The following is a 24170-nucleotide window of genomic DNA, read 5'->3' as shown; positions in this document are numbered from 1 at the left end:
GGAGGATTACTGCAAGTTTGAGGCCAGCCTGGGCTACATAGTGCGTTCGGGGCCATCCTGAACTACAAAGCAAGACCCTGTCTCAAAAAATAAATAAATTTTTTTAAAAAAATGAAATTTTAGAGGTTGAGCAAAGTGCAATTTTTTCAGCTTTAATTTATGATTAGGAGGGCCAGGGATGTAGCTCAGTGGCAAAGTGCTGGCCTGGCAAATGCAAGGTCCTGAGTTTGATTCTGGGTAACATTAAAAAAAAATTTATAGGACTGGGGATTTAGCTCAGTGGTGCCGCTGCCTGCCTTGAAAGCGCAAGGTTCCAAGTTCTATCCCCAGTACCAAAAAACCCCCCAAAACAACAAAATTTATGATTAGGAAAAACATGTGAAGCTAAACAATTTCATAAATCTGAAGATACCTTTATTTATTTATTTATTTATTTATTTATTTATTTATAATTCAGATTGACTTTATTCAGAAGATAAGACTAAGACACAAGGCTAGGGGTACCTAATGGGTCAGTTCTTACAGACTGTGGATAACTCCTAGATGAGAGGAGACCCAGTGGCTGCAAGGCCCCAATCTTGAAGTCTCATTGTGACTTCCCTGTGAAGGTGCAAACTTGAAGGTCATCTGCTGAGTCTTGCAGTCCCCATCACTGCTGTGAGCTGTCTTTACTTTCTTTAACTCCTTCTGTATCTCTGACTGGGGCACTACAACCTCCTTGACGTCTGGTAAAAGGTTGTTGTGGTGTAGTTGGCATAAGTAAAGCTCAGTGATGAATCATCCAAAGGTATGTGGTTACCTGTGTAGGTCAGGAATAGAAAATTTTTTAGTACTTTTTTTTTTTTTTAAATAAGATCTCACTATGTAGTTCAGGCTGAACTTGAACTCACTATATGTAGCCCAAGCTGACTTCAAACTCCTGTTGATCCTCCTGCCTCAGCCTTTCAAGTCCTGAGAGTGTAGGCATACACCACCACACCCAGTTATCTTTTAATACTTTTTACTGGTTATTCTGTCAGTGATGCAGCACTTTTTCAGGTTCTCACAGACACTACAGACAATTCTTAGGTTACGGGTTGTTTAAAATCTACCACTAGAAACTTACTGTGCACGAAGATAGGATTGGGATTACTTTCATTGCTGAATTCCAGGCTTCTGCTCCTCAGGCTACACCACTGGCCCAAGACTCCCAAGACATTTTTCACATGCCACTTTCTCAAAGTAGTTTGTCTTCTTGAAATTCTTCTGCCATTTCCTTCCTTTTGGGGAATAAGTAGTTCACTTTACTTCTTCTGTTCTGCCTCAGCACTATTTCTTTGGCTGCCCCTGGACTCTCCAGTCAGCTAATCTCTGCCATCTCCCCTTCACTAGCAATGCACCAGGCCCAATGCTTTTTGAGAATAGGAGATTGTGGGCTTGAAATTGAGAACATAATTTTCCTTCTAGAAGGAAGCTTAAAAAGCTTTTATGTTAATGTACACAGCCTTTTCAACCCAGGTGTTTTGGCAGTATTGGGGATTGAGCCTACAACCTTTTCAATGAACTATATCCCCAGCTCATTTTTAAATTTTGAGACAGCGTCTCACTAAGTTGCCCATGTTGGGCTTGAATTTTAGACCCTTTTACCTCAGCCTCCTAGAGAGCAAGGATTAAAGGTGCCCCCATGCCCCTCTTCATCTCAGTATTTCATGGTGTTGTTACTGATGACTTTTTTGTATCAGCCAAACTCATTCCTCATTCATTATTTGGTGTTCTAAATTACAACTATATTACTTTTGACAGAAAAAAGTTGGGGGGGGGCATTACTTTGGAGCACTGTGTTTTTTGTAAAAAGGAATTGCTATATCCTCCAGTAATTTCCCTTGGAACATGGGTCTATGCTTTTTGCTGTTCTGAGTTGAAATAGTAAGTCACCAGTATTCTAAAATGGTGGAAGTACTGCTTCTGACTTAATAGAAGGCTCACTGGGGTGGGCAAAGATAAGACAGGTTAACTATCCAAATCTAAACTAAATAAAAAAAAATTAAGTACATTTCAAACATTTTTAGATTTTAAACTATTTTATTTACATCCCCATTTTAAATAATCTGAGTTCAATTTCTTAAGGGAACTTCTTTTTAAAGGAGAGGTAGTGTGAAATAAAGATTTAGCCTTTCCTTGAACTTTCTCATAGCTCCAACTGTAATTTGTGGGACTGGTGTGTGTGTGTGTGTGTGTGTGTGTGTGTGTGTGCGCGCGTGCGTGCGCGCGCGTGCACTTGTGTGTGTTTGTGTATGGTGCTGGGAGTTGCACCCAAGGTCTCACACATTAGGCAAGTGCTCTACCATTGAGCTATATCCTCAGCCCATTGTAATGTTATACTTAAAGCCTATCAGAATGGAAACACATTAAAAATTTCATAATCCATTTGTCTATTAGAAGTAGCTTTATGGGCCGGAGATTTAGCTCAGTGGTTCTGTCATCTGCCTTGCAAGTGCAAGGACCTGAGTTTGATCCCTGGTACCAAAAAAAAAAAAAAAAGAAGTAGCTTTATGAAAAATAAAGTCCAAAGGCTCCTAGGGCACTTTTTAAAAAATTAGGATATATTTGCAGTCCAAAATGGTTACATTCCTTGTGGGGAGCTTGTATATATAATACATCTTAATTCTTTTTTCATCCCCCTTTCCTTCCCTCCCTTGTCCTTCTCCTTCATCTCTTGTTCTCTTCCCTTTTGCAAAAAATTTATCTCCCTATTTCCTGTTTTTTATTTTGCTCTTTATTTATATTTTGGGTTTTTCATATAAGAGAAAAAATGGAATATTTAAACTTGTGTGTCTCATTTATTTCACTTCATATTATAGTTTCAAGGTGCATCCATTTTTCTGTAAATGACTCAAAATTTTTCCTTTCTGGCAGAGTAGTACTTCAATTGTGTATAAATAACACACTTTATCCATTCATCTGTTAATGGACATATAGGCTGCTTTCAAGATTAAGCTATTGTGAATTGTGTGGCTATAAACATGGGTATGCATGTGTCACTGTCATATGTCTTTAACTCTTTCAGGAAGATACTTAGGAGACAAGCTGGGTCAAATGGAATTTCTTTTCAGTTTTTTGAGAAATCTCCATACTGATTTAGTGGTTGTACTAGTTTACAATTCCACCAACTAGTTTACAATTCCATCAACAATGTAGAAGGGTTTCATTTTTCCCCAAAGCTTTGCCAGCATTTGTTATTACTTGATTTTCGGATGATAGCCATTCTTTCTGGAGTCAAATGAAATCTCAGTATTGCTTTAATTTACATTTCTTGAATGGCCAGAGATGTTGAACATTTTTTTATGTGTTTATTGGCCATTTGTACTACTTTTGAGAAGTGTCTATTCATTTCATTTGCCTAATTTTTGATTAGGTCTTTTATTTTGGGAGAGGGTCTAATTTTTTTGAGTTCTTTATATATTCTAGCTATTGGTCCTTTATTTGAGGAATAGCTGGGAAAAATTTTTTCCCACTTTGTAGGTTGTCTCTTCGCTCTGTTGTTTCCTTTCCTCTGCAGAAACCTTTTAATTTGGTATAGTTCCATTTGTTGATTCTTGGTGTTAATTCTTGGGCATTGGGGTTCTGTTCAGAATGCCCTTGTCTACACCTGTGTCTTCCAGCAGATTATTTGTTTTTTTGGTACCGGGGATCGAACTCGGGTCCTTGTGCTTGCGCAGCAGGTGGCGAAACCACTGAGCTAAATCCCTGGCCCCAGCTTATTTCTTTTTAACATTTACATCTTTGAGTCATTTTTTTGGGGGGGGGTTACCGGGGATCGAACTTGGGTCCTTGTGCTTGTGAGGCAGGCGGCGGAACCATTGAGCTAAATCTCCAGCCTCTCTTTGAGTCATTTTGATTTTATGGTTAGAGATACGGTAAGATATGAGACTAGACTCACTCTTCTGCATGTGGATAGCCAGTTTTCCCAGCACCATTTTTAAAGGGCTTGTCTTTCCTTCAGTGTATGTTTTTGGGTTCTTCATCAAAGATCAGATAGCTGAATGTGCCTGGGGTTGTTTCTGCATCCTTTGTTCTGTTCCACTGATGCACATGTCTCTTTTTGTGCCAGTCCCATGCTATTTTTATCACAGTAGCTTTGTAATATAACTTGAAGTCCAGGACTGTGAGGCTTTCTGCCCAGGATTGGTTTTGCTCTACTGGATCTCTTCTGGTTCTGTATGCATTTTAGGATTGTTTTCTTTAGTTTTGTGAGGATTATTTCTTTAATTCTGATAAATCTGTATATCAGTTTTTTCTTTCCTTTTTTTTCTGGGTACCAAGGATCGAACTCAGGACCTTGCCCTTGCCAGGCAGGTGCAGCACCACTGAGCTATATCCCCAACCCTATATACCAGTTTTGGAAGTATGACCATTTTGACATTATTGGTTCTACCTATCCAGAAACAGGGAATATCTTTCTGTTTTCTAACGTTCAGTCTTTCTCCCTCTCTCTTCTCTCTCTCTCTCTCTCCAGGGTCTTGCTGTGTAGTCTACGGTGGCCTTGAACTCACTATGTAACCTAGCAAGGCCTTGAACTCATGGCAATCTTCTTGCCTGAGCTTCCCAGGAGCTGGGATTATAGGGATGCATCACACACCCAGCTGATCTCCTTTTTCTTGGTACCAGGGATCGAACTCAGTACCTTGTGCTTGTGAGGCAGGTGGTGATCTCCTTTTTGAGAGTAATGTACTTTTCTTTGTAGAGGTCTTTCATTTTTGTTAGGTTAATTCCTAAGTATTTAAATTTTTTTCTTTTCTTTTTTTGATACAGAGTCTCATATGTAGCCTAGGCTGGCCTTGTACTCACTGTGTAGCCTAGGCTAGCCTCAAACTTGCAAGGATCCTCCTGCCTTAGCCTCCCAAGTGCTGGGATTATAGGTGTGTGCCACCACACCTGTCCTGGTATTTAATTTTTTTTTGATGCTGTTGCGAATGGTGTTGTTTTCCTAACTTCTTTTTTTGCTGAGTTCATTATTTGTTTTTTAGTAACACTGTTTTTTTGTGTGTTGAGTTTATATCCTGCTATACTAAATTTGATTATTTTAGGAGTCTTTTGGTGGAATTTTGGGGTCTTCTATTTTTAGGATCACATCATCTGCAAATAATAATTATTTGACTTTTTCCTTTCCTGTTCATATCTCTCTCTTTTTTTTTTTTTGGTACCGGGATCAAACTCAGGACCTTGCGCTTTCGAGGCAGGCGCTGGAACCACTGAGCTAAATCCCCGGCCCCCCTTTTATTTCTTTATTTGGGGGGGGTACTGGGGATCAAACTCGGGTCCCTGTGCTTGCAAGGCAAGCAGCGGAACCACTGAGCTAAATCCCCGGCCCTCCTTTTATTTCTTTTCTTGGCTAATCTGGCTAGTGTTTTGAGTTACTGAGTTTTGAGTTACTGAGCAGGAGTGGTGATAGTGGACATCCTCGTCTTGTTCCTGATTTTAGAAGGAAAACTTTCAGTTTTCCTCCATTTAATATGATGTTGGCAGTAGGTTTGTCATAAATGGCTTTTATCAGATTGAGATGAGGTCCTTTCATACCTATTTTCTGTAGGGATTTATCATGAATGGATACTGGGCTTTGTCAGGTGTTTTTTTTTTCCACAGATAGTGGGATGATCAGTGTGGTTTTTGTCTGTTTATGTATTCATGAAGTTCCTAAGGTGCTCTTTGTCATGAAAGTATCTTATTTCTCCATCAATTTTCTTTTTTTTTTTTGGTACTGGGGATCAAACTTGAGTCTTTGCGCTTGTGTAGCAGGCGGCGAAACCACTGAGCTAAATCCCTGGCCCTATTTCTCCATCAATTTTGAAAGATAGTTTTGCAGGGTACATCAATCTGGGTTGGAGGCTGTCTTCTTTTAGGGCTTGGAATATGTCACTCCAAGCTCTTCTTGCCTTGATGGTTTGTATTGAGAAGTCTGCTGTGATTCTAATGGGCTTTCCTTTGTATGTGATTTGTTTCTTTTCTCTAACTGCTTGTACAACTTTGTTCTTCTGTTGAGTTTCTGGAATCTTAACAATTATATGCCTATGTGTAGATTTTTTTGATCAAGGCTAGTTGGAGTCCTATATGCCTCACTTATCTGTATGTCAAGCTCTTTTCTCCTGCTTGGGAAGTTTTCTGCCATTATTTCTGTGAAGAGATTTTTTATGTCATCTGCACTCTCTCCTGTTTCTGCATTGACTCCAATCAGTCTTATGTTATTCTTCTTTGCATCATCTAGCAGCTGCTGGATTGATTTCTCATGTTCCCTTATAATTTTGAAGCAATTGTTCTTTTCCTGGTCACTAATTGGAATCTTATCTTCTATATCTGAAATTCTGTCCTCACATTGGCTCATTCTGCTGTGTAGACTTTCAATGGAATTTTTCATGTCCTGGAAATCTCTTTGCATCTGTTTTATGGATTCCATTTGTTTCCTATGTTGGGATTCCGTCATGTTCCTGAGCTCCTCTCTAGATTTATTAATCATGTCTTGCACTAGGGGCACAATTTCTCCTGTTATCTGGGAAATTATTTCTGATTTCATTTTTTCCAGATCCCCTTTTGTTGCCAGTTCAGTGGGTCCAGGTGGTTGAGCATCAGAGTGTTCCATCTCATTTCCCCTTGGGGTTGCCGTAGGTGATCTGGAAGTCTGGTTTTGAGACTTATTTACATGTTTTCTCATTTTGACTGGGGGGAGGGCTGTTGGCACCTGCATGGATTACCTCCTCTGATCTGGGAGAGGTGGGACAGGGGCCGGGAGCAGCGGGAGGGATGGTGGCCGGGAAGCCCCTTCCTCTGGTCCAGGAGCAGTGGGATGGCAGCTCAGAAGCCCCTACCTCTGGGCCAGGAGCGGTGGGAGGGATGGTGGCCCGGAAGCCCTTTCCTCTGGGCTGGGAGCAGCGGGAGGGATGTTGGCCAGGAAGCCCCTTCCTCTGGACGAGGAGCAGTGGGACGGCAGCTCAGAAGCCCCTACCTCTGGGCCGGGAACGGCAGGACTCAGTACCATGGTCTGGTGGTCCAGATGACACCCATAACTTAAAGGAGAGGTTTGATTTGGCTCATAGTTTCAAGGCACTGAGTCTGTGGTTGGCTTGCTCCTCTAGGACAGGAACATCACGGCAGAAGGGCATGGTGGAGCAAAGTGGCTCACTTCTTTGGGGCTGAGAAACAAAGCAGGGAAACTTTTCTGCGAGCTGGGAAGCCACATCGCTTTGCGCTTTGTCTGTTTATGTAATGTAATAGATATATTTATTGATCTGCATGTGTCAAACCATCCTTGCATTGCTTGGATGAAACCTACTTGGTCATGATGTATGACTTTTTTGATGATTTGTTGCATTCTGTTTGCCAGTATCTTGTTGAGGATTTTTGTGTCACTGTTCATTAAAGAGATTGGTCTGTAGTTCTCTTTTTTGGTCGGGTCTTCATCTGATATTGGAATCAGGGTAATAATGCTAGCTTCTAGTAAATTTTTTTTTTTTTTTTACTTACATTTGAGAGCTAAAGTGATGTTCTTTATTTGCTCCCTGCATAGTAAAACCAAATGACTAGAAAATATATAAACAAAAATGTATAATGTCTATGTTTTAAAATAGAATATTTTTTCTTACTAACTTAATTTCTATTGGCTGCAACTGTTGTTTCTAGAAGCACAGCCTGAAAATAACAATTGGCTGTTGATGAATGGAATGTGAGATTTCATTATTTTACTATTGTAAGACTTAAACTATATTAGTATAGTTAAAGATTTAATTATGACACTATTACTTAATAGAAATTGTTTTCAGATGGAAGTGAGTTTTGGTCAAATCATAGCTAGATTAGTTTTTTTTTTTTTGTACTTGGGATTGACCAGAGCCTTCTCACTGACAACATCCTTAGCCTATTTTTTATTTTTAAGACAGAATCTTGCTGAGTCACTAAGTTGCTTAGGCTGGGCTTGAATTTGAGAGCCTACTGCTTCAGCCTCAAAGAATGCTTAGATTACAGGCCTGCACCACCAGGCCAGGCTAATAAATGATTATTTAAACTACGTTAAAAAAAACAAACTAGGTTTTGGCCAGAGTGACTAACTAATCTAGGTTTTTTTAAGTCAAGGGTCCACAGCCTGGGTGTGGCCTGTTAGGAACCAGGCTGCATAGTAGGATAGTGATAGGCAAGCAAAGCTTCATCTGTATATGCAGCTGCTCCCCATTGCTCAAATTACCACCTGAGTTCTACCTTAAATTGTCATAGGAGCATGATGCTTACGGTGAACTCTGCAAAGGAGGGAAGGATCTAGGTTGCATGAACCTTTGAGTTACTCTGAAACTTGTCCAGGGAAAAATTGTCTTTCATAAAACCTGCACTTGGTGCCAAAAAGGTTGAGGACTGCTGTTTTAGTTGATAATACCTGAGTTTAGTTAATCTTTGGTGATTGTTGCCAGCCAGTGGTTCATTTTTTTTTGTTGTTTTTTTGTTTGTTTTTTGGTTTTTTTGCAGTACCACGGATTGAACTTAGGACCTTGCACATGCAAGGCAGGCAACAGCACCACTGAACTAAATCCTCGGCCCGTGAGCTAAATCCCTGGCCCCAGTGGTTCATTTCTGAAATGTCAAAATGGGATACAAATAGGGCAAAATGCTTGTCCCTTTACTGTATTTATTTTAGTTGAAGCAAGAAACTACACTTCCTTTGAAAAAGAGAGAGAGGGCCAGGGATTTAGCTCAGTGGTTCCGCCGCCTGCCCTGCAAGTGCAAGGACCAGAGTTCGATCCCTGGTACCAAAAAAAAAAAAAAAAAAGAAAAGGAGAGAGAGGGAAAAGGACTTAGGAAAATAAAAATTTTTAGCCTTTAGCATTTCAGGAGACTCCTTACAAGGGAAGAACAGGTAGTTTAGTGGAGGCATATTCCTGCCCACTCTTTTCCCTTCCTCATTTGTTCTTGTACCTAATTAGAGATAAAAAAAAAAGATTTCAACAGTGTTTAGAACTTGAGATAAACCTCACCACTGGCAAAAGCAGTATTGTTACAGGTGGTTATGTTTATTTGATGTTGAATGAAGCTGCTGGATGGAGAGGAACTACGTATTGTTATCATTAGGCAATAAGGAAATGCTGTGATTCTTTAGATATACATAAGAACCTATGAGGCTTTTATTATTATTTATTTTATTTATTTATTTTTTTGAGACAGGGTCTTGCTTTGTAGTCAGGCTGTCCTTGAGCTCAGTACGTAGCCCAGGGTGGCATTCAACTTGCAGCAATTCTCCTGCCTCAGCTTCCTGAGAGCTGGGATTACAGATGTGCGCCACCACGCCTGGCTCCTATGAGGCTTTTATATTCGTTTCCAAGATAAAGACTAATTTAGTTAGCTATACCATTATTTTTGGCTTACCTATAATATACTGAGATATAGTACATCACCAAGTTTTTTATTTTAAATAATGCAAAGTTGGTCATACTTAATATTTCTATATAGCTACAAATTATTTTCATCTTGGTTGGCCAGACATATGTTGAGATAATTCTCTTGCAATCTGAATTACAGGAGTATATCTTGCAGAAAGTGGTGGTACACACCTGTAATGCTAGCACTCTAGAAGGCTGAGGCAAGAGGATTACCAAGTTCAAGCCCAGCCTGGGCAACTTTTCAAGACCCTGTCTTAAACAAAGAAAGGTTGGGATGTAGTGCAGAGTTGAAGGCCTTGGGTTCAATCCAAGTACTGAAAAAAAGTATTTCTCAGTAAGTTTATCAGGTAAGATACTTAGCCACTACCAGCTACAATCCACCAAATATTTACAAAGTATTAGTTATAACTGGGTACTTTATCCTTTTATTGATTTCACATTGACTCAGGCTTACTTTTTTTTTTTTCGTTAGTTTTTTTTTTTTTTTTTTTTTGGTACCAGGGATGGAACTCAGGACCTTGTGCTTGCGAGGCAGGCAGCGGCACCATTGAGCTAAATCCCTGGCCCCTAGTCAGGCTTACTTTTAAAATCCTAGAGAGGGTAGGAAAAGTAAATAGTAGAACTTGATGCTTTTTGGGATATCTAATTGCCACAAATGTATTCAAACCGAGCACTTAGGAATATGATATATTATAAATGTGTATACTAACATTATTGACATCCAGGAGGTATTGCTGTTGATTCTTTCTCCTTCTAGCAGTCATCAGGTGGGCAATGAATAGTCTGAACTTTTAACATAGTCTTACTCAAATCTGTTCCCATTTGTTCTTTCTAGCCATTATAATGCCACAGTTATATCCTAAGTCTTATGTTTTTTTAAATTGCAATATAATTTATGTACCATATTTAGCAATTTGAAGTTGCATTTTACTGGTCTTTAACAGACTGATAAAGTCATCCAGAAGTCACCATTATATGATTCTAGAACATTTTCATCAGTCCAGAAAGAACTTTCAGGCACATTAGCAATCACTCCCATTTTTCCTTCCCTCTCTCCTCAGGACCCACTAAACTACTTTCTGCCTCAATGGATTTGCCTGGGCTAGACATCTTTATTTGATGTCCATTAAAATAGTTGATTACTGTCAGGTGTGGTGGTACACCCCTGTCATCCAGCACTTGGGAGGAAGGCTGAAGCAGGAGGATTACCACAAGTTCAAGGCCTGCCTGGGCTACATAATGAGTTCAAGGCCAGCCTGAACTACATAGTTGAGACCTCGTCTCAAACAAAAGAACAAAACAAAACAAAAAATCCAACAAAAGTTGATTACCAACTAGCCAAATATACCAAATAATGTAGCCCAGAGAGTGTGGTCCTGTGTTTATAAAGTCTGGTTAAGTGCACGGACTCTGTAGCCCTGTGGTCTGGGTTAGAAACCTGATTTTGCCACCTATTAGCTGTGTGCTCTTGGAGAAATACTTTATCTTGTGTGCCTTTTTTTTTTATATCTTTCTACAAGTATCTTAACTTTCCTGACTATACATATTTATACATTATGGGCATATATAGATATATAAATATGTACTCATAAGTTCATATTTTTATATTTATATAACATACTGTTAGAAAAATAAGGGTCATACTATTTTGTGGTTTAATACTTTCTCATTATATTATGCTTCAAAAATAATGACTACATAGTCATCCACCATGTGAATATACAAAATGTGCTCACTAAACTATTAGTTATTTCTCTAATTTTTATAGTTTTAATTAATGTTAAAATGAACATCCTTGCTCATTGTTTTTTGTCTGGGTTTCAAGTAAGTTTTTAAAGGATACATTCCTTAAAATGGAATTAGTGGGTAAAAAAGCAGGAGCTTTTAAAAATATTTTGATAAGACATTACCATATTGCTTTCCAGGAAGGTTATACACATTTTAATGTAAGAAAATTCACTTAGGATTGGGGGCGCGGTTTACACATTTATTTTTGTAAGTTTGTTTTTAATTATACCATTCATTCATTTTAGCAAGCATGCATTGAATGCCTACTGTGTACCAGGTATTTTTTAGGCCCAGAGGATAGAACAGTGCACAAATAGGTACGGTTTCTAACTTCATAAAGTTTTCCTGTTTATGATAATCCAGATATTTGGCAGTGGCTTAAATCTTATTTTATGTCAGAGTTAGAATTGAATAAATTATTTAGAAGAGAGGAAAAATGTGCCATAATCATCTATCTTTGTTATTAGGTTTTTTTTTATACATCTTCTCAGAGATTGTTCTTGTGCATTTCATTTTCAAAATTAACTTTACTTCTCTTTCTCCCTCCCTCCCTCCCTCCCTCCCTCTCTCTCTTTCTGTCTTTCTTTCTTTCTTTCTTTTCTTTCTTTCCATGCTCTGAACTAGCCATTGAATATTTACTGCTTTCCAGGAAACTTTACTGTGTCTGGGTTATATCTCAAGTCATGTCTGAAGATGAGCAGTTAAAAGGTTCTTCAGAGTCCCTTCTATTTTTATTTATTTATTTATTTAGTGCCAGGGATCGAACTCAGGTCCTTGGGCTTGTGAGGCAGGCGGCGGAACCACTGAGCTAAATCCCCCAGAGTCCCTTCTTATGACCTTGTGTTTCTATAATAATTTATTCGGTTCTGTTTAAATACCAAATAAGAAGTGATGTTACTTTAAACTGTAATTATTCTAATCATATTATTTCATGGATATTGCATCTTTAATTCATAAACAGGTTGAATCATTTATTTTGGACCAAGAAGATCTGGATAACCCGGTGCTTAAAACAACATCAGAGATATTCTTATCAAGTACTGCAGAAGGAGCAGACTTACGCACTGTGGATCCAGAGACACAGGCACGACTAGAAGCATTGCTGGAAGCAGCAGGTACTTTCTTTTCATCTCTTTATAAAGTATAAATCTCTTTACAAAGTTACACAAGTTTATCCCCAAATTGCATAACATAAAATTGGCAATCTGTATAAAATTATTTTTATTTCTTAATGAAAATGTTCACATTTTATACTTTAAAAATTCTTGGTTGAAGCTAGATGTGGTGGAGTAGACTTATAATCCCAGCTACTTGGGGACTGAGACAGGAGGATCATGAATTCAAGGCCAGTCTGGTTAATTTTTTTATTTTTATTTTTTGGTACCAGTGATTGAACTCGAGACCTTGTGCTTTTGAGGTGGGAGGTGGCACCACTGAGCTAAATCCCCGGCCCCAGTCTGGTTTATATATCAAGACCTCTGTTTAAAACAAAACAAAAGCCCCCCAAAACTTGATTGAAAGCAACAAATGATTTCTAGGCTCAATTCTAATATTTTTAAGGTAGTAAAGATAAAGTAGCATTAATTATTAAGGAAAACGTATCCACTATTGATATCAGTTACATTATGGAGTAAAAATGTAGGTGATATATTTAGATTGTCAAATTATGACCTCTTTATCTTAACTGACTAGGGAACTCTGCATGTTGATCTATGATAAGTTAATTATAAATAGCTCTTTTTTACTTAATAAACGTTTAAAAATTGAATGAAAATTTGTATTGAAATATACCCAGCTATGTCACTTACTTGTTCTAAGGTATTAGAAAAGAAAAATCTGTGATAAGTATCTTTTTTTCCTTTTTTGGTACTGGGGATTGAACTTGGGACCTTGCGCTTGCGAGGTAGGCAGTGGAACCACTGAGCTAAATCCCTGGCCCCTTGTGATAAGTGTCTATTTCAATCACCTTTTTGTGGTTGGGACAAAATGCCTGACATAATATAATAGGTTAAAGAAAGAAGGATTTATTTCACAGTTCAGAGATTTCAGTCCATGGTATGTTGGCTCCAAGGCAGAAACATCATGGTTGAGGAAAGTGGCAGAGGAAAGCTGTTTACCCTATGGTGGCCAGAAGCAAAGAGAGCAAGAATAGCTAGAGAAAAGATATACTCTTCAAAGGCATGCCCCCAGTGACCTACATCCTTCAACTAGGCCCACTTCCTAATAGCCCATTCAGGTGCAAACCCAATGGTCTTAATTCATTGATGAGGTTAACACTTAACCTCAATACTTGAGTCTTTGGGGGACATTTCATATTTAAACCACGGCAGTGTGCTTTCATAATATATACTTATTATTTTATATTGTACAGTGTTCATTGTTTATAAAGTTTCTTTCACACTGTAATGAAAGCCTTTTATCTCTTAAAATTGTTTAAGAAGGAATTTAATTTTTCTAATCTCTGTATGTGGCCTTTCCAGTATGTTCACTTTATATAGCACTCCCTTTAATTAATATATTTATATATATTTAAAATAGCCAGGCATGGTGGTGTATGCCTGTGATCCCAGCACTTGGTAGGCTGAGGCAGGAGGATCATCATGAGTATATAATGAGGTATATAATGAGTTCACAGCCAGCCTGAACTACATAGTGAGACCTTGATCTCCCCCCTAAAGTTTAAAAATGTATAGAAAATTTCATCTGTGTGTTTTAATAAGCATAATATTAAAAAGAGTCATTCAGAAACACAACAGCCTTTAACATATTTGATATTGAAGGAAGAAAAACTATTGCATTTCACCAGTTAATAAGGGAAAAGTAAGTTATAAAGGAAATTGAGCATTTTAATATTTTTTCTTAGAAAGACATAGATACTATGTTAGGAATGTGTTTACTTGCTATCATTTTGTAATTCCCTAACTTTATCCTGTTATGGAAAAGCATAGGTATAATTTGCAGCAGATTGGCTTTTAGTCATCTGTTTTTGGAACTGATAGAAATTTAAAATTAGACAACAAAATATTTGAGTGTCCAGCAGAAGTTTGTGGTGTGGGGGATTGATCACGCAAGGCAATTGTGCTACTGTGGAGCCACATCCTTAGCCCTAAAGACTCTGATTTAGGGCAGCATTAGTTAAAAACAAAACCCCAAAGTGTAAAGATGAAAACCATTGGATGTTCCTGCTTCTAGTCTAGATTTCTTAATCTCCTACTAGTGATCATATATATATATATATATATATATATATATATATATATATATATATATGATAGAAGATCTGCAATAGCAGTGCCATGCCATCGTTTGTTTATTTATTTATTTATTTATTTATTCTGTGCTTTAGAACCTTACACATGTTTTGCTTAAAGAAAAGAAATGTGAGCCAGGTGTGGTGCACTTGTATAATCCCAGCACTGAGGGAGGCTGAGGCAGGATCCCAAGTTTTAGCTCTATCTGGCCAAGACTGTGTCTCAAAATAAAAAGGGCTGAGGATGTAACTCAGTGGTAGAGTGTACTGGGTTCAGTTCTCAGTTCTGAGAAGAGAGGAGAGAGAGACAAATACACAGACACACAGATACACACACACACAGAAAGAGAAACAGAGAAAGAGAGAGAAATGTGGAGAAATGTGTTTCTTTTCTCCAAGTCTTCTACAACTAATTTCTGTTTGTTTCCAAGGCCAAGTTTGTTTACTGCTAGTAGTATATCTTCAGTGTGATTTATATGAACACTACACCATGACTACCAATTAATGATTTTATATTCATACCTCTGTTTTGGTTCATCGTGATTCTCATTCAGGATTTGCTCTTTTTCTTGTGGCTTAAATATTCTTCCTTTTCCTTTGGTTCATAGTCATGGTATAAATAACAAGGTATCTTAGAATGGCTTGGTTTTTTTGGGGTACCGGGGATCGAACTTGGGTCCTTGTGCTTGCGCAGCAGGCGATGAAACCACTGAGCTAAATCCCTGGCCCTAGAATGGCTTGTTTTTATAACTGAATTGTTAGAGAAAATAAGCCTTGAAGATAATGACTTTCTGTCTTCCAAAAGATCTCAGAACCTATTAAATTTTGGTTTTTTTGTGTATGTTGACAATTCAAACTCTAGACATTGTTGGATATGACATTGTATTTAAAGAAATTTTCAGATGCATTTTAAAATAATGTGTCCCTTTCTAAGACATGTGCAAGACAGTTGTTTGAATTTTATTTCTTTTTTGTTTGTGGTGCTGGGGATTGAAGCCATGGCCTCACAGTTGCTAGACAAGTGCTCGACCATTGAACTACATCCCAGTCCACGAAGTTATATTTTCATAATTTAAAAAGTTATTGTTAATGGGGCACAGTGGCATATGCATATGCCTACTTGGGAGGCAGAGGCAAGAGGACTACAAGTTAGAGACTAGCCCTAGTTCTTAAGGCACTTGTTTAATGCTTTTTTTGGTATGCTTCAATTTTTTAATCTGCCTTTTGGATATTATGTTGAGTCTATAATTTTTTTTTTTTTTTTCTGGTACCAGAGATCGAACTCTGGTCCTTGCGCTTGCGCAGCAGGTGACGAAACCACTGAGCTAAATCCCCGGCTAGTCTATAATATTTTAGAGAAGGTTTTTGGACTTATGTATGTGTTTTAGTTATAAGATTGTGCTAGACACTACTAGCCTTTTTAATATAGTGTTGTTGTTGGTTTTTTTTTTGGTACTGGTAATTGAACCTGTGGGTGTTCTTACCATTGAGGTTTACCTAGTCCCTTTTTAAATTTATTTGAGGAAGTGTCTTGCTGAGATGCCTACGTGGAATTTTGCTTCAACCTCCTTAAATCTTGGGGTTATAGATGTGTGCCACTGTATCCAGTTTTCCTCTCCTTTCCTTTTCTTTTTTCTTTTCTGCAGTGCTGGGAAATCAAACCCAGATCCTTGCATATGCTAGGCAAGCACTGTCACTGAGCTACATTCCTAGCCCTTGATAGAATTCTTGACACTACTTCAGCTTAAAATGAAGTTCATTTTTTTAAAGATTCTTTGAGGTAATTAAGAAGTAAGGCCATATCAAAAACTTTAAAAGCTTGACCTGGGCCAGAGATTTAGCTCAGTGGTTTCACCACCTGCTGCATAAGCTCAAGGACTCGAGTTCGATCCCCGGTACCAAAAAAAAAAAAGTCTGTATTTTAGGGCTGGGGATTTAGCTCAGTGGTTTCGCTGCCTGCTGCACAAGCACAAGGACCCAAGTTCAATCCCCAGTACCAAAAAAAAAAGAAAAAAAAAATCTTGACCTTCTGCTTAGCTCGGGTGTCCTGAGTGTGCCAGGTGTCCCTGCAGCAGCCTTTGTCACGCTGTTACTTGCAGAGGTGAGAGAGCCACAAGGAGAATGCCGGCAACCCCAGAAATGGAACTGTTGGCATTCAGAGATGTGGCCATTGATTTCTCTCCAGAGGAATGGGAATGCCTAGACCCTGCTCAGTGGAATTTATACAGGGACGTGAGAGAACTATGGAAACCTGGTCTCCCTGGGTCTTGCTGTATCTAAACTATATCTGGTCACCTTTCTGGAGCAAAGGAAGGAGCTTTGGAATGTGGAGAGAGAAGAGATAGTAGCCATTTACCTAGCTGTATCTGCTCATTATACCCAAGACTTTTCAGGAGACCAGTGCATAAAACATTTGTTCCAGAATATGATAAAGAGATGAAATGGAAATTGTGGCCTTGACAATTTATACTTAAGGAAAGAATGGGAAAGTATTGAGATGAAGAACATACATCATTTCAGAAAATATCTCAGTTTATGCCAATTACCTCTATAGAACCAAGTGTTTGTATAGCTTTGACTTCTCAGTACACCAAAGGCATTTCACCAGAGAAAGACACAGAAGATCTATTTCAAAAAGTGATACTGGGAAAATATAACCTTTTAATACTTGGATGAAGGTGAAGGTGAGATAGGGTGCGATATTGTACATAATCAAGCCAGGCATGGTGGTGCACACCTGTAATCCCACCACTGGGAAGGCTGAGGCAGGACAATCATCGTGAGTTAGAGCCCAGTCTGAACTACATAGCGAGATCCTATCTCAAACAAACAAGCAAACAAAAAAACACCAGTACATAATCATTATAAATGTAACAGATGTGTACAAAATCATAAATGTACCAGTGATCTAATTGTGTTCAACATTAAAGCATTAGTATCAAAGAGAAACTCTATGAATTTAGTAAATGTAGAAAGACCTTTGTGCAAAATTTACACCTTAGAAAACACCAGATAGTTCATGCTGAAGGGAAATTTACAGATGCAATAAATATGGAAAAGCGTTAATAAATTAAACAGGATTCACATGAGGAAAAAAACTTTAAAAACTTCTAAATTGTAAATATAACATATATTATAAACTAGCTAAAGCAGTATAAAATATATAGCTCAGTGGTTCTGCCGCCTGCCTTGCAAGCGCAAGGACCTGTGTTCAGTCGCCGGTACCAAAAAAAAAAAGGCAGTATGAAATATAGTAAGTAGATAATAAATGCTTTCATCGTTTGTCATTGTTTACATATACTTCCAGACTTTTTCTTTGTGGTAATATAACAACATATGTGTTAGAACATACATACTTTTTTTAAAAAAATGAAATAAGATTTAACTAAATAAAACTTTTTTCCCCATCACTTTGTTGTAGGTATTGTTCCCTGACAGTTTGTGTTAATCTTTCTCCTTTTCAGAAGTTGTGATAATATTCAGTTGCTTGGATGTACCACAATTCATTTTACCAATTTCTTACTGAAAGATAAATAGCTTATATTGAATTTTTCAGTATCATAAATAATGCTGTAGTTTATATCCTTGTATAGCTGTAACTTACTTGTGTAAGTATCTATAGGAAAGATTTCTAGAAAGTAGCATCACTGAATCAAGGAATATTTGCATTTAAAATTTTGATAGTGTCAAATCAGTTCCCTAATTTTTTTTTTTTTTTTTTTTGGTTGGTACTGGGGATCAAACTCTGGACCTTGTGCTTGTGAGGCAGGTGGCTGCACCACTGAGCTACATCTCCGGCCCCAACTTTGGTTCCCCAAATTTTTTACCAGTATACATTCCTATCGACAGTTTTTTGGACCCGGGGATGTAGCTCAGTGGTGCCATGACTGTCTGCCAAGCACAAGGTCCCGAGTTCAATCCTCAGTACAGGTGTGGAGGTCCTTACATCTCACAAAATTTTTCTTTTGGTCAATTTCATAGCTAAAAAATAATAATTTTCTAACCATTTTACTGTGAATTCCTTTTGTATTGTTAGTAAATTGTATGTTAGTGTTTTTGTTTTTTTTTGAGACAGGATCTTGCTATGTAGTTCAGGCTGGCCTTGAACTCACTTTGTAGCCCAGGTGGGCCTTGCAGCAGTCCTCCTGCCTCAGCCCCCAAGTGCTAAGATTACAGAAATGTACCACCAAGCCCAGGTCTGTGGTAGCTCTTTGTAAATTACGAGATAAATTCATTGGATACATGATTTCTAATTTTTATTTTTTCTGTTTAATTATGGTATCTATAAGAGTGAATTTAATTTAAAACATTGCCCCAGAAGATGATTCTATGTGAATATTTGACCTAAGGAAGAAGATGGATTGTTGTAATAAATTACCAAATATCTCCTTCATTACTACTGAAAATAGTGCAAATATCCTCTGCTAGAGATCTTATGGTATGACTGTGTACTTTGAATGAATATGATACTTGGAAGTATCATATTAAATTACATTGGTCCCAATGATAAATGTAAACGTATTGTATACCTAAAATGTACCAATAAATATATGAATAAAAATAAATAAATAAATAAATAAATAAATAAATTACATTGGAATTAGGGTAAAGACAAATTAGTGTATGTATTTTTTTGTTTTTTTGTTTTTTGGTACTGGGATTTGAACTCAGGACCTTGCACTTGGGAGGCAGGTGGTGGCACCACTGAGCTAAATCCCCGGCCTTAGTGTATGTATTTTGAAAATGGAAACATTAAAACATGAGTGGTTATGCTACGGTCTTGACATTAGTGGCAGAATTGAAATTATCAATCTTATCTTCAGCCTTATCTGTGGGGACTATGTTATTTCTTTTCCCTAGATAATAGTATTTACAAATATAGTTACAATTTGCACCTTATGCTTTTTCTTTCCTTGCATTACCTGATTGACGCATACTGAAGGAATCGGCAAATTGTCAACCCCTGATGGTAAAGCTTTTGCAGATCCTGAGGTCCTCCGGAGACTGACCTCCTCAGTTAGTTGTGCACTGGATGAAGCTGCTGCTGCACTGACACGGATGAGAGCAGAAAACAGCCACAATGCAGGACAAGTGGACACGTATGTGTTTAATAATTTCTGCTGGTTATTAGACATTTTCTTGAATGGCTTTAGAGGAAGTAGCCAGTTTTGGTTTAATCTTTTAGAAAAACATAAACATTAAAAGAAAAACATCAACATTAGTCAAATAGATACTAGAATGGATATTAAATTTTTAAGTGGCTATGTAAATACATGTATGTTACTTAGATACAAAAGTTGATATTTTATTCTTACATTCAGCTCTTATTCCTTGAGCATTCTTGTGGAATGTTGTATACTAAGAGTATATGAGAAATCCAAACTGAGGGAGACCTATCTAGTTTGTTTTTGTTTTTTTTGTTTTTTTGTTTTGTTTTTAGAGACAGGGTTTCCCTATGTAGTTCAGACTGGCCTTGAACTCACTATGTAGCCCAAGCTGGTCTTGAACTCACAGTAGTCCTCCTGTCTCAGCCTCCTGAGTGCTGGGATTACAGGCATGCACACCATTCCCAGCAAGACCTAGTTTCTACTTCTAAAGAAGTTACTTATTCTGAAAGTCATATTAGTAAACTCTAAACTGACAAAATAGTAATAAATGAAATGGATTCCTAATGCAATAGTCTGGCTGTTTGCTATTCATATATGGTCCTTGGAACTAGCACTATCCAGCATCACATCAGAGTTTGTTAGAAAAGCAGAATCTTGGGTCCTGCCCAAGATGTACTGAATTAGAATCTACATTTTAGCAAGAAATGTGAGAAATTGGTATGCACATTAAATTTCAAGATTCAGTGATCTACTCAGCCATTTTTCAGCAAAATTCATTTCTTAGATTTTCACCTTTCGTGTTACCAAATAAGATTTTCAGCCTAGTATCATATACCAAAAGGATCGTATACTCAATGTCTTTGAGTATTATTACATTAGTAGAATTTAAAAACTGGCATCTAATACTTCAAGAGAATTTATTTAAAATGTGTTATAATACAATTAGATTTTGAAAGCTAAAAATGACAGCTATTAAAAAAAAATGACAGCTATTTTCAGGTTCACTTTTTGTCGTGATTGTCATATATGAATATTTAAAAAATGCAGAAAGGATGCTCAGCAAATAAGGTGTACAAAAAGTTTTTTTTCTCACTATATCAACATTTTTCTACAAATCACTTTATATTTAATGTAATTTAACAGGAGCCTCTTTTGTGTCAGTTAATTGTTGAATGATTTTGTTTTTAGTCGCAGTCTAGCAGAAGCTTGTTCAGATGGAGATGTGAATGCTGTTCGTAAATTGCTAGATGAAGGCAGAAGTGTAAATGAACATACAGAAGAAGGAGAAAGCCTTCTGTGCTTGGCTTGTTCAGCAGGGTATTATGAATTAGCACAAGTAAGCAAAACATTTTTAGTGATTAAAATTGTGGAAAAGTTTTTGTTTTACTTTTATTATTTATAAAATAGAATGGCTTGGGATTTAGCTCAGTGGCACTGCGTCTGCCTTGCAAGCGCAAGGTCCTGAGTTCGATCTCTAGTACTAAAAAAAAAAAGTAACTTTTATTATTTATAAAATAGAAAAAGATACAGTTTATTTTGTTGCCTGTAATGCAGCTGGACATGGTTCATTGTTCTATCACTCAAAACTAATCCTGATGAATAAGAAATAGAAATAATAATCATTTTAAACTTGTCTTTAGAAATAGTACATAAATGTAATGGAAAGTAGTAGTTTATTTCCATTGCATTCAGATTCCCCCAGTTCTTTTAGTTTAGTTTTTTTTTTTTTTTCACTTTTTAGACTAATATTGGGAAATAGCTTTTTTTTGGTATTGGGAATTGTTGCACCCTGGGCCTTCACACTGAGCTACATGCCCAGCGCTTTTTATGGTTTATTTTGAGACAAGGCTTGACCTTGTGATTCTGCTGTAGTCTTCCAGCTGCTCAGTGAATGTGTCACCATACCCAGCAGGAAATAACCATATTTTTGTATAGTTTTTCTACTCTCTTGCTAGATAATGTCAAGCATAACACATTTTTTTTGACAAGAATAGTCAGACTTTATAATAGGATGACTAATGATCTTACTTTACTTAAAGATGAATGATGGGTGGGCTGGGGATTTAGCTCAGTGGTTCCAGCACCTGCCTGGCAAGCACAAGGTCCAAGTTCAATCCCAGGTACCAAAAAAAAAAAAAGAAAAAAGAAAAAAGAATGATGGATATTCTCAAATGTATCATGTGACCTAGTGTAATGAGCATTGAAAATTGGCATATTTTCTTTAAGTTGATTATTTTTGATTTTTCCTTAGTCCTACTTTAAAAGAATATCTTCTTAGGTTCAGTATATTTTCTAGAAATACTGTAATGGTAATAAATGACAACTTTTGTGTGTGTATGTGTTTTAAAGGTGTTGCTTGCTATGCATGCTAATGTTGAAGATCGAGGGAATAAAGGAGATATAACTCCCCTGATGGCAGCTTCCAGTGGAGGTTATTTAGATATTGTGAAATTATTACTTCTTCATGATGCCGATGTCAACTCCCAGTCTGCAACAGGTATGTAGAGAATAGTATATGTAGGGAAAAATAAATTGGCATAATTAACTAACCATGAGAAATAAATATTTGATTCCTGGGGAAAACCAATATAAACCTACAAAAAAAAAAATCTAGGTTTGTGTGGAATCTCTTAGTTAATTTGGTATCTTTATTCATTTATTTGGTTTTTTTTGAGACAGGTTCTCGCTATGTAGTTCAGGCCAGCCTTGAACTCATTATGTAGCCTAGGCTAGCCTGAACTTGTGGTGATCCTCCTGCCTCAGTCTCTCAAGTGCTGAGATTACAGGCTTGCGCCACCAGGCCCAGCAAATTTGGTATCTTAGTAGTCTTTTAGGTTCTATTTGGCTGATATTAACAGTTTTTCTGCTACAGTTTCTTTGTTTTTGTTTTTTTTGTCAATAGTATGTAATGTATAAAAAGATGAAATTAGAAACTCTGTTTCCTATAATTCTTTGTCTCATGTAAATATAAACTTCCTTGATTTTATTTTTTTCAGTAATGGGAACTGAACCCAGTGCCTTGGGCATGCTAGGTACTCTACAGTTGTGGTACATTCCCAGCCCTAACTTCAGTTAGAAGATAGATTAACCGGGCAGAGGATTTAGCTCAGTAGTGCCACTGCCTGCCTTGTAAGAGCAAGGTCCTGAGTTGGATCCTAGGTACCAAAAAAAAAAAAAAAGAAGATAGATTAACCTAAGAATGTTTACTTCTATAGGGTTTTTCATATGAGTGTGCTTAATACATTTATTAATAAGATTTCTTGTGTAGTATAAGGGTCACCCTAGTAAGGACTACTACTTTATTTATGCATCACAGACTCATAGATAGGAGCAACTGCTGGGGATTTAGCTTAGTGGTTCCAGTGCCTGCCTCGCAAGCACAAGGTCCTGAGTTCGATCCCCGGTACAAAAAAAAAAAAGGAGCAACTTTGGTTGTGTGTCTTGAGTTACTCATTTGGTGATTAGTTTCCTTGGATTTAATTCATCTGCTATGAGGTAACTTCATGATTTTTAAAATTTATGTAATGAAAGCATATCAGTTTTCCATGCTATTAAAATAAATGTTAAATGTAGCTTAGTTTATTTTTAAAATGAATAAGACTCCCAAGAAGGGGCTGTATGCCATTTTGCTGACCATTTTGTCTTTATTATAGTAATATTAACTTGTATAATATCTGAGAGGGCTGAACAATGAATTCTGAACAGGTTGAATTCTGAAATAATAGTTTTCTTTTTTTTCTTTCTCCACCCCCTCTTTAATAAATAAAAACCTATAAAACAACATCAGTTAAGAAATAAAGTGTCAGATCAAAAGATAATGATTTTTTAAAGAAATACTTCTTTTGAATGAGTTGTGCTAAAGGGGATATATACTTGTCTTGCTGGGTTGGGTTTAAATATAGTTTAAAGATGCTTCAGGAGGAAAACCAATGAATGACCTTATGAATAAATTTGTAAAGATAAAAGAGAGGCTAAAGAACATTAAGAGATGAATGTGCATACAAAAAAGTGTTGAATGTTTCTAAAGTGACCCTGGGTTCTATCCTGGGGCAAAAAAAAGAAAAATACTGAAAGTGAGTTTTTAAAAAATAACATTTAAAATATTTGATAAGCTGAAGAAATATTTGAAAATAAGTAAAATATCCTGTTTATAATAAATTCTTTCCAGAATATATTTTTGTTCTTCAACAAATATTTAACACATTAAGGAAATTATAAAAGTTCATAGTATTAGAGGGTATATATTTGATATTGAAGAATCATACAGACTCATTAAGAACTTAATATTTTCAAAGTATATTTGTTGTCCATTTTTATTTGTCACTCTGGGTTTGGCCAATTGGAGATACATGAAGATAATCTCTTATTTTAAGTAGGTTACCAACTGGTCAGAGATAATACCGAGTAATATACATAGAACAATGCAATTGATCAACAAAATATTTAGCACTTCAATGCTGTGAAAATAGGGCACATGGCTAAAAAGCTGTTACTGCTATTGCTGCTACCACTGTGCCAAGCTACTGAGCATTCTTTTGCTCAATTCAGATAGAAACTGCAAATTGGCAAAGTGCAGCTTCCTTGATCCTAGTGGATCCAGCCTTTAAGTGACAATGGCTCTCAGTCCTTAAG

At 37.0% G+C, this 24170-nt stretch overlaps 1 protein-coding gene across 3 annotated transcripts in view; it reads left to right on the top strand.

Annotated features, from left to right (window-relative positions):
- Positions 1 to 24170, top strand: part of Ankhd1 (ankyrin repeat and KH domain containing 1) — a 135312-nt gene that overhangs the window by 15037 nt on the left and 96105 nt on the right. For all 3 annotated transcript variants that reach the window (XM_004841880.4, XM_087180781.1, XM_004841878.4), the window contains exons 2-5: positions 12142 to 12295; positions 19373 to 19529; positions 20727 to 20874; positions 21888 to 22035. In XM_004841880.4, coding sequence (XP_004841937.2) covers positions 12142 to 12295; positions 19373 to 19529; positions 20727 to 20874; positions 21888 to 22035 — 607 coding nt within the window. The remainder of the gene's footprint in view (positions 1 to 12141; positions 12296 to 19372; positions 19530 to 20726; positions 20875 to 21887; positions 22036 to 24170) is intronic.

The sequence above is a fragment of the Heterocephalus glaber genome, unplaced genomic scaffold (genome assembly GCF_053883595.1).
Source record: "Heterocephalus glaber isolate CG9 unplaced genomic scaffold, H.glaber_assembly_v1.0 deba00001465, whole genome shotgun sequence".
In the NCBI taxonomy this organism is placed as follows: domain Eukaryota; kingdom Metazoa; phylum Chordata; class Mammalia; order Rodentia; family Bathyergidae; genus Heterocephalus; species Heterocephalus glaber.
This window is presented reverse-complemented; position numbering and strand designations above follow the sequence as displayed.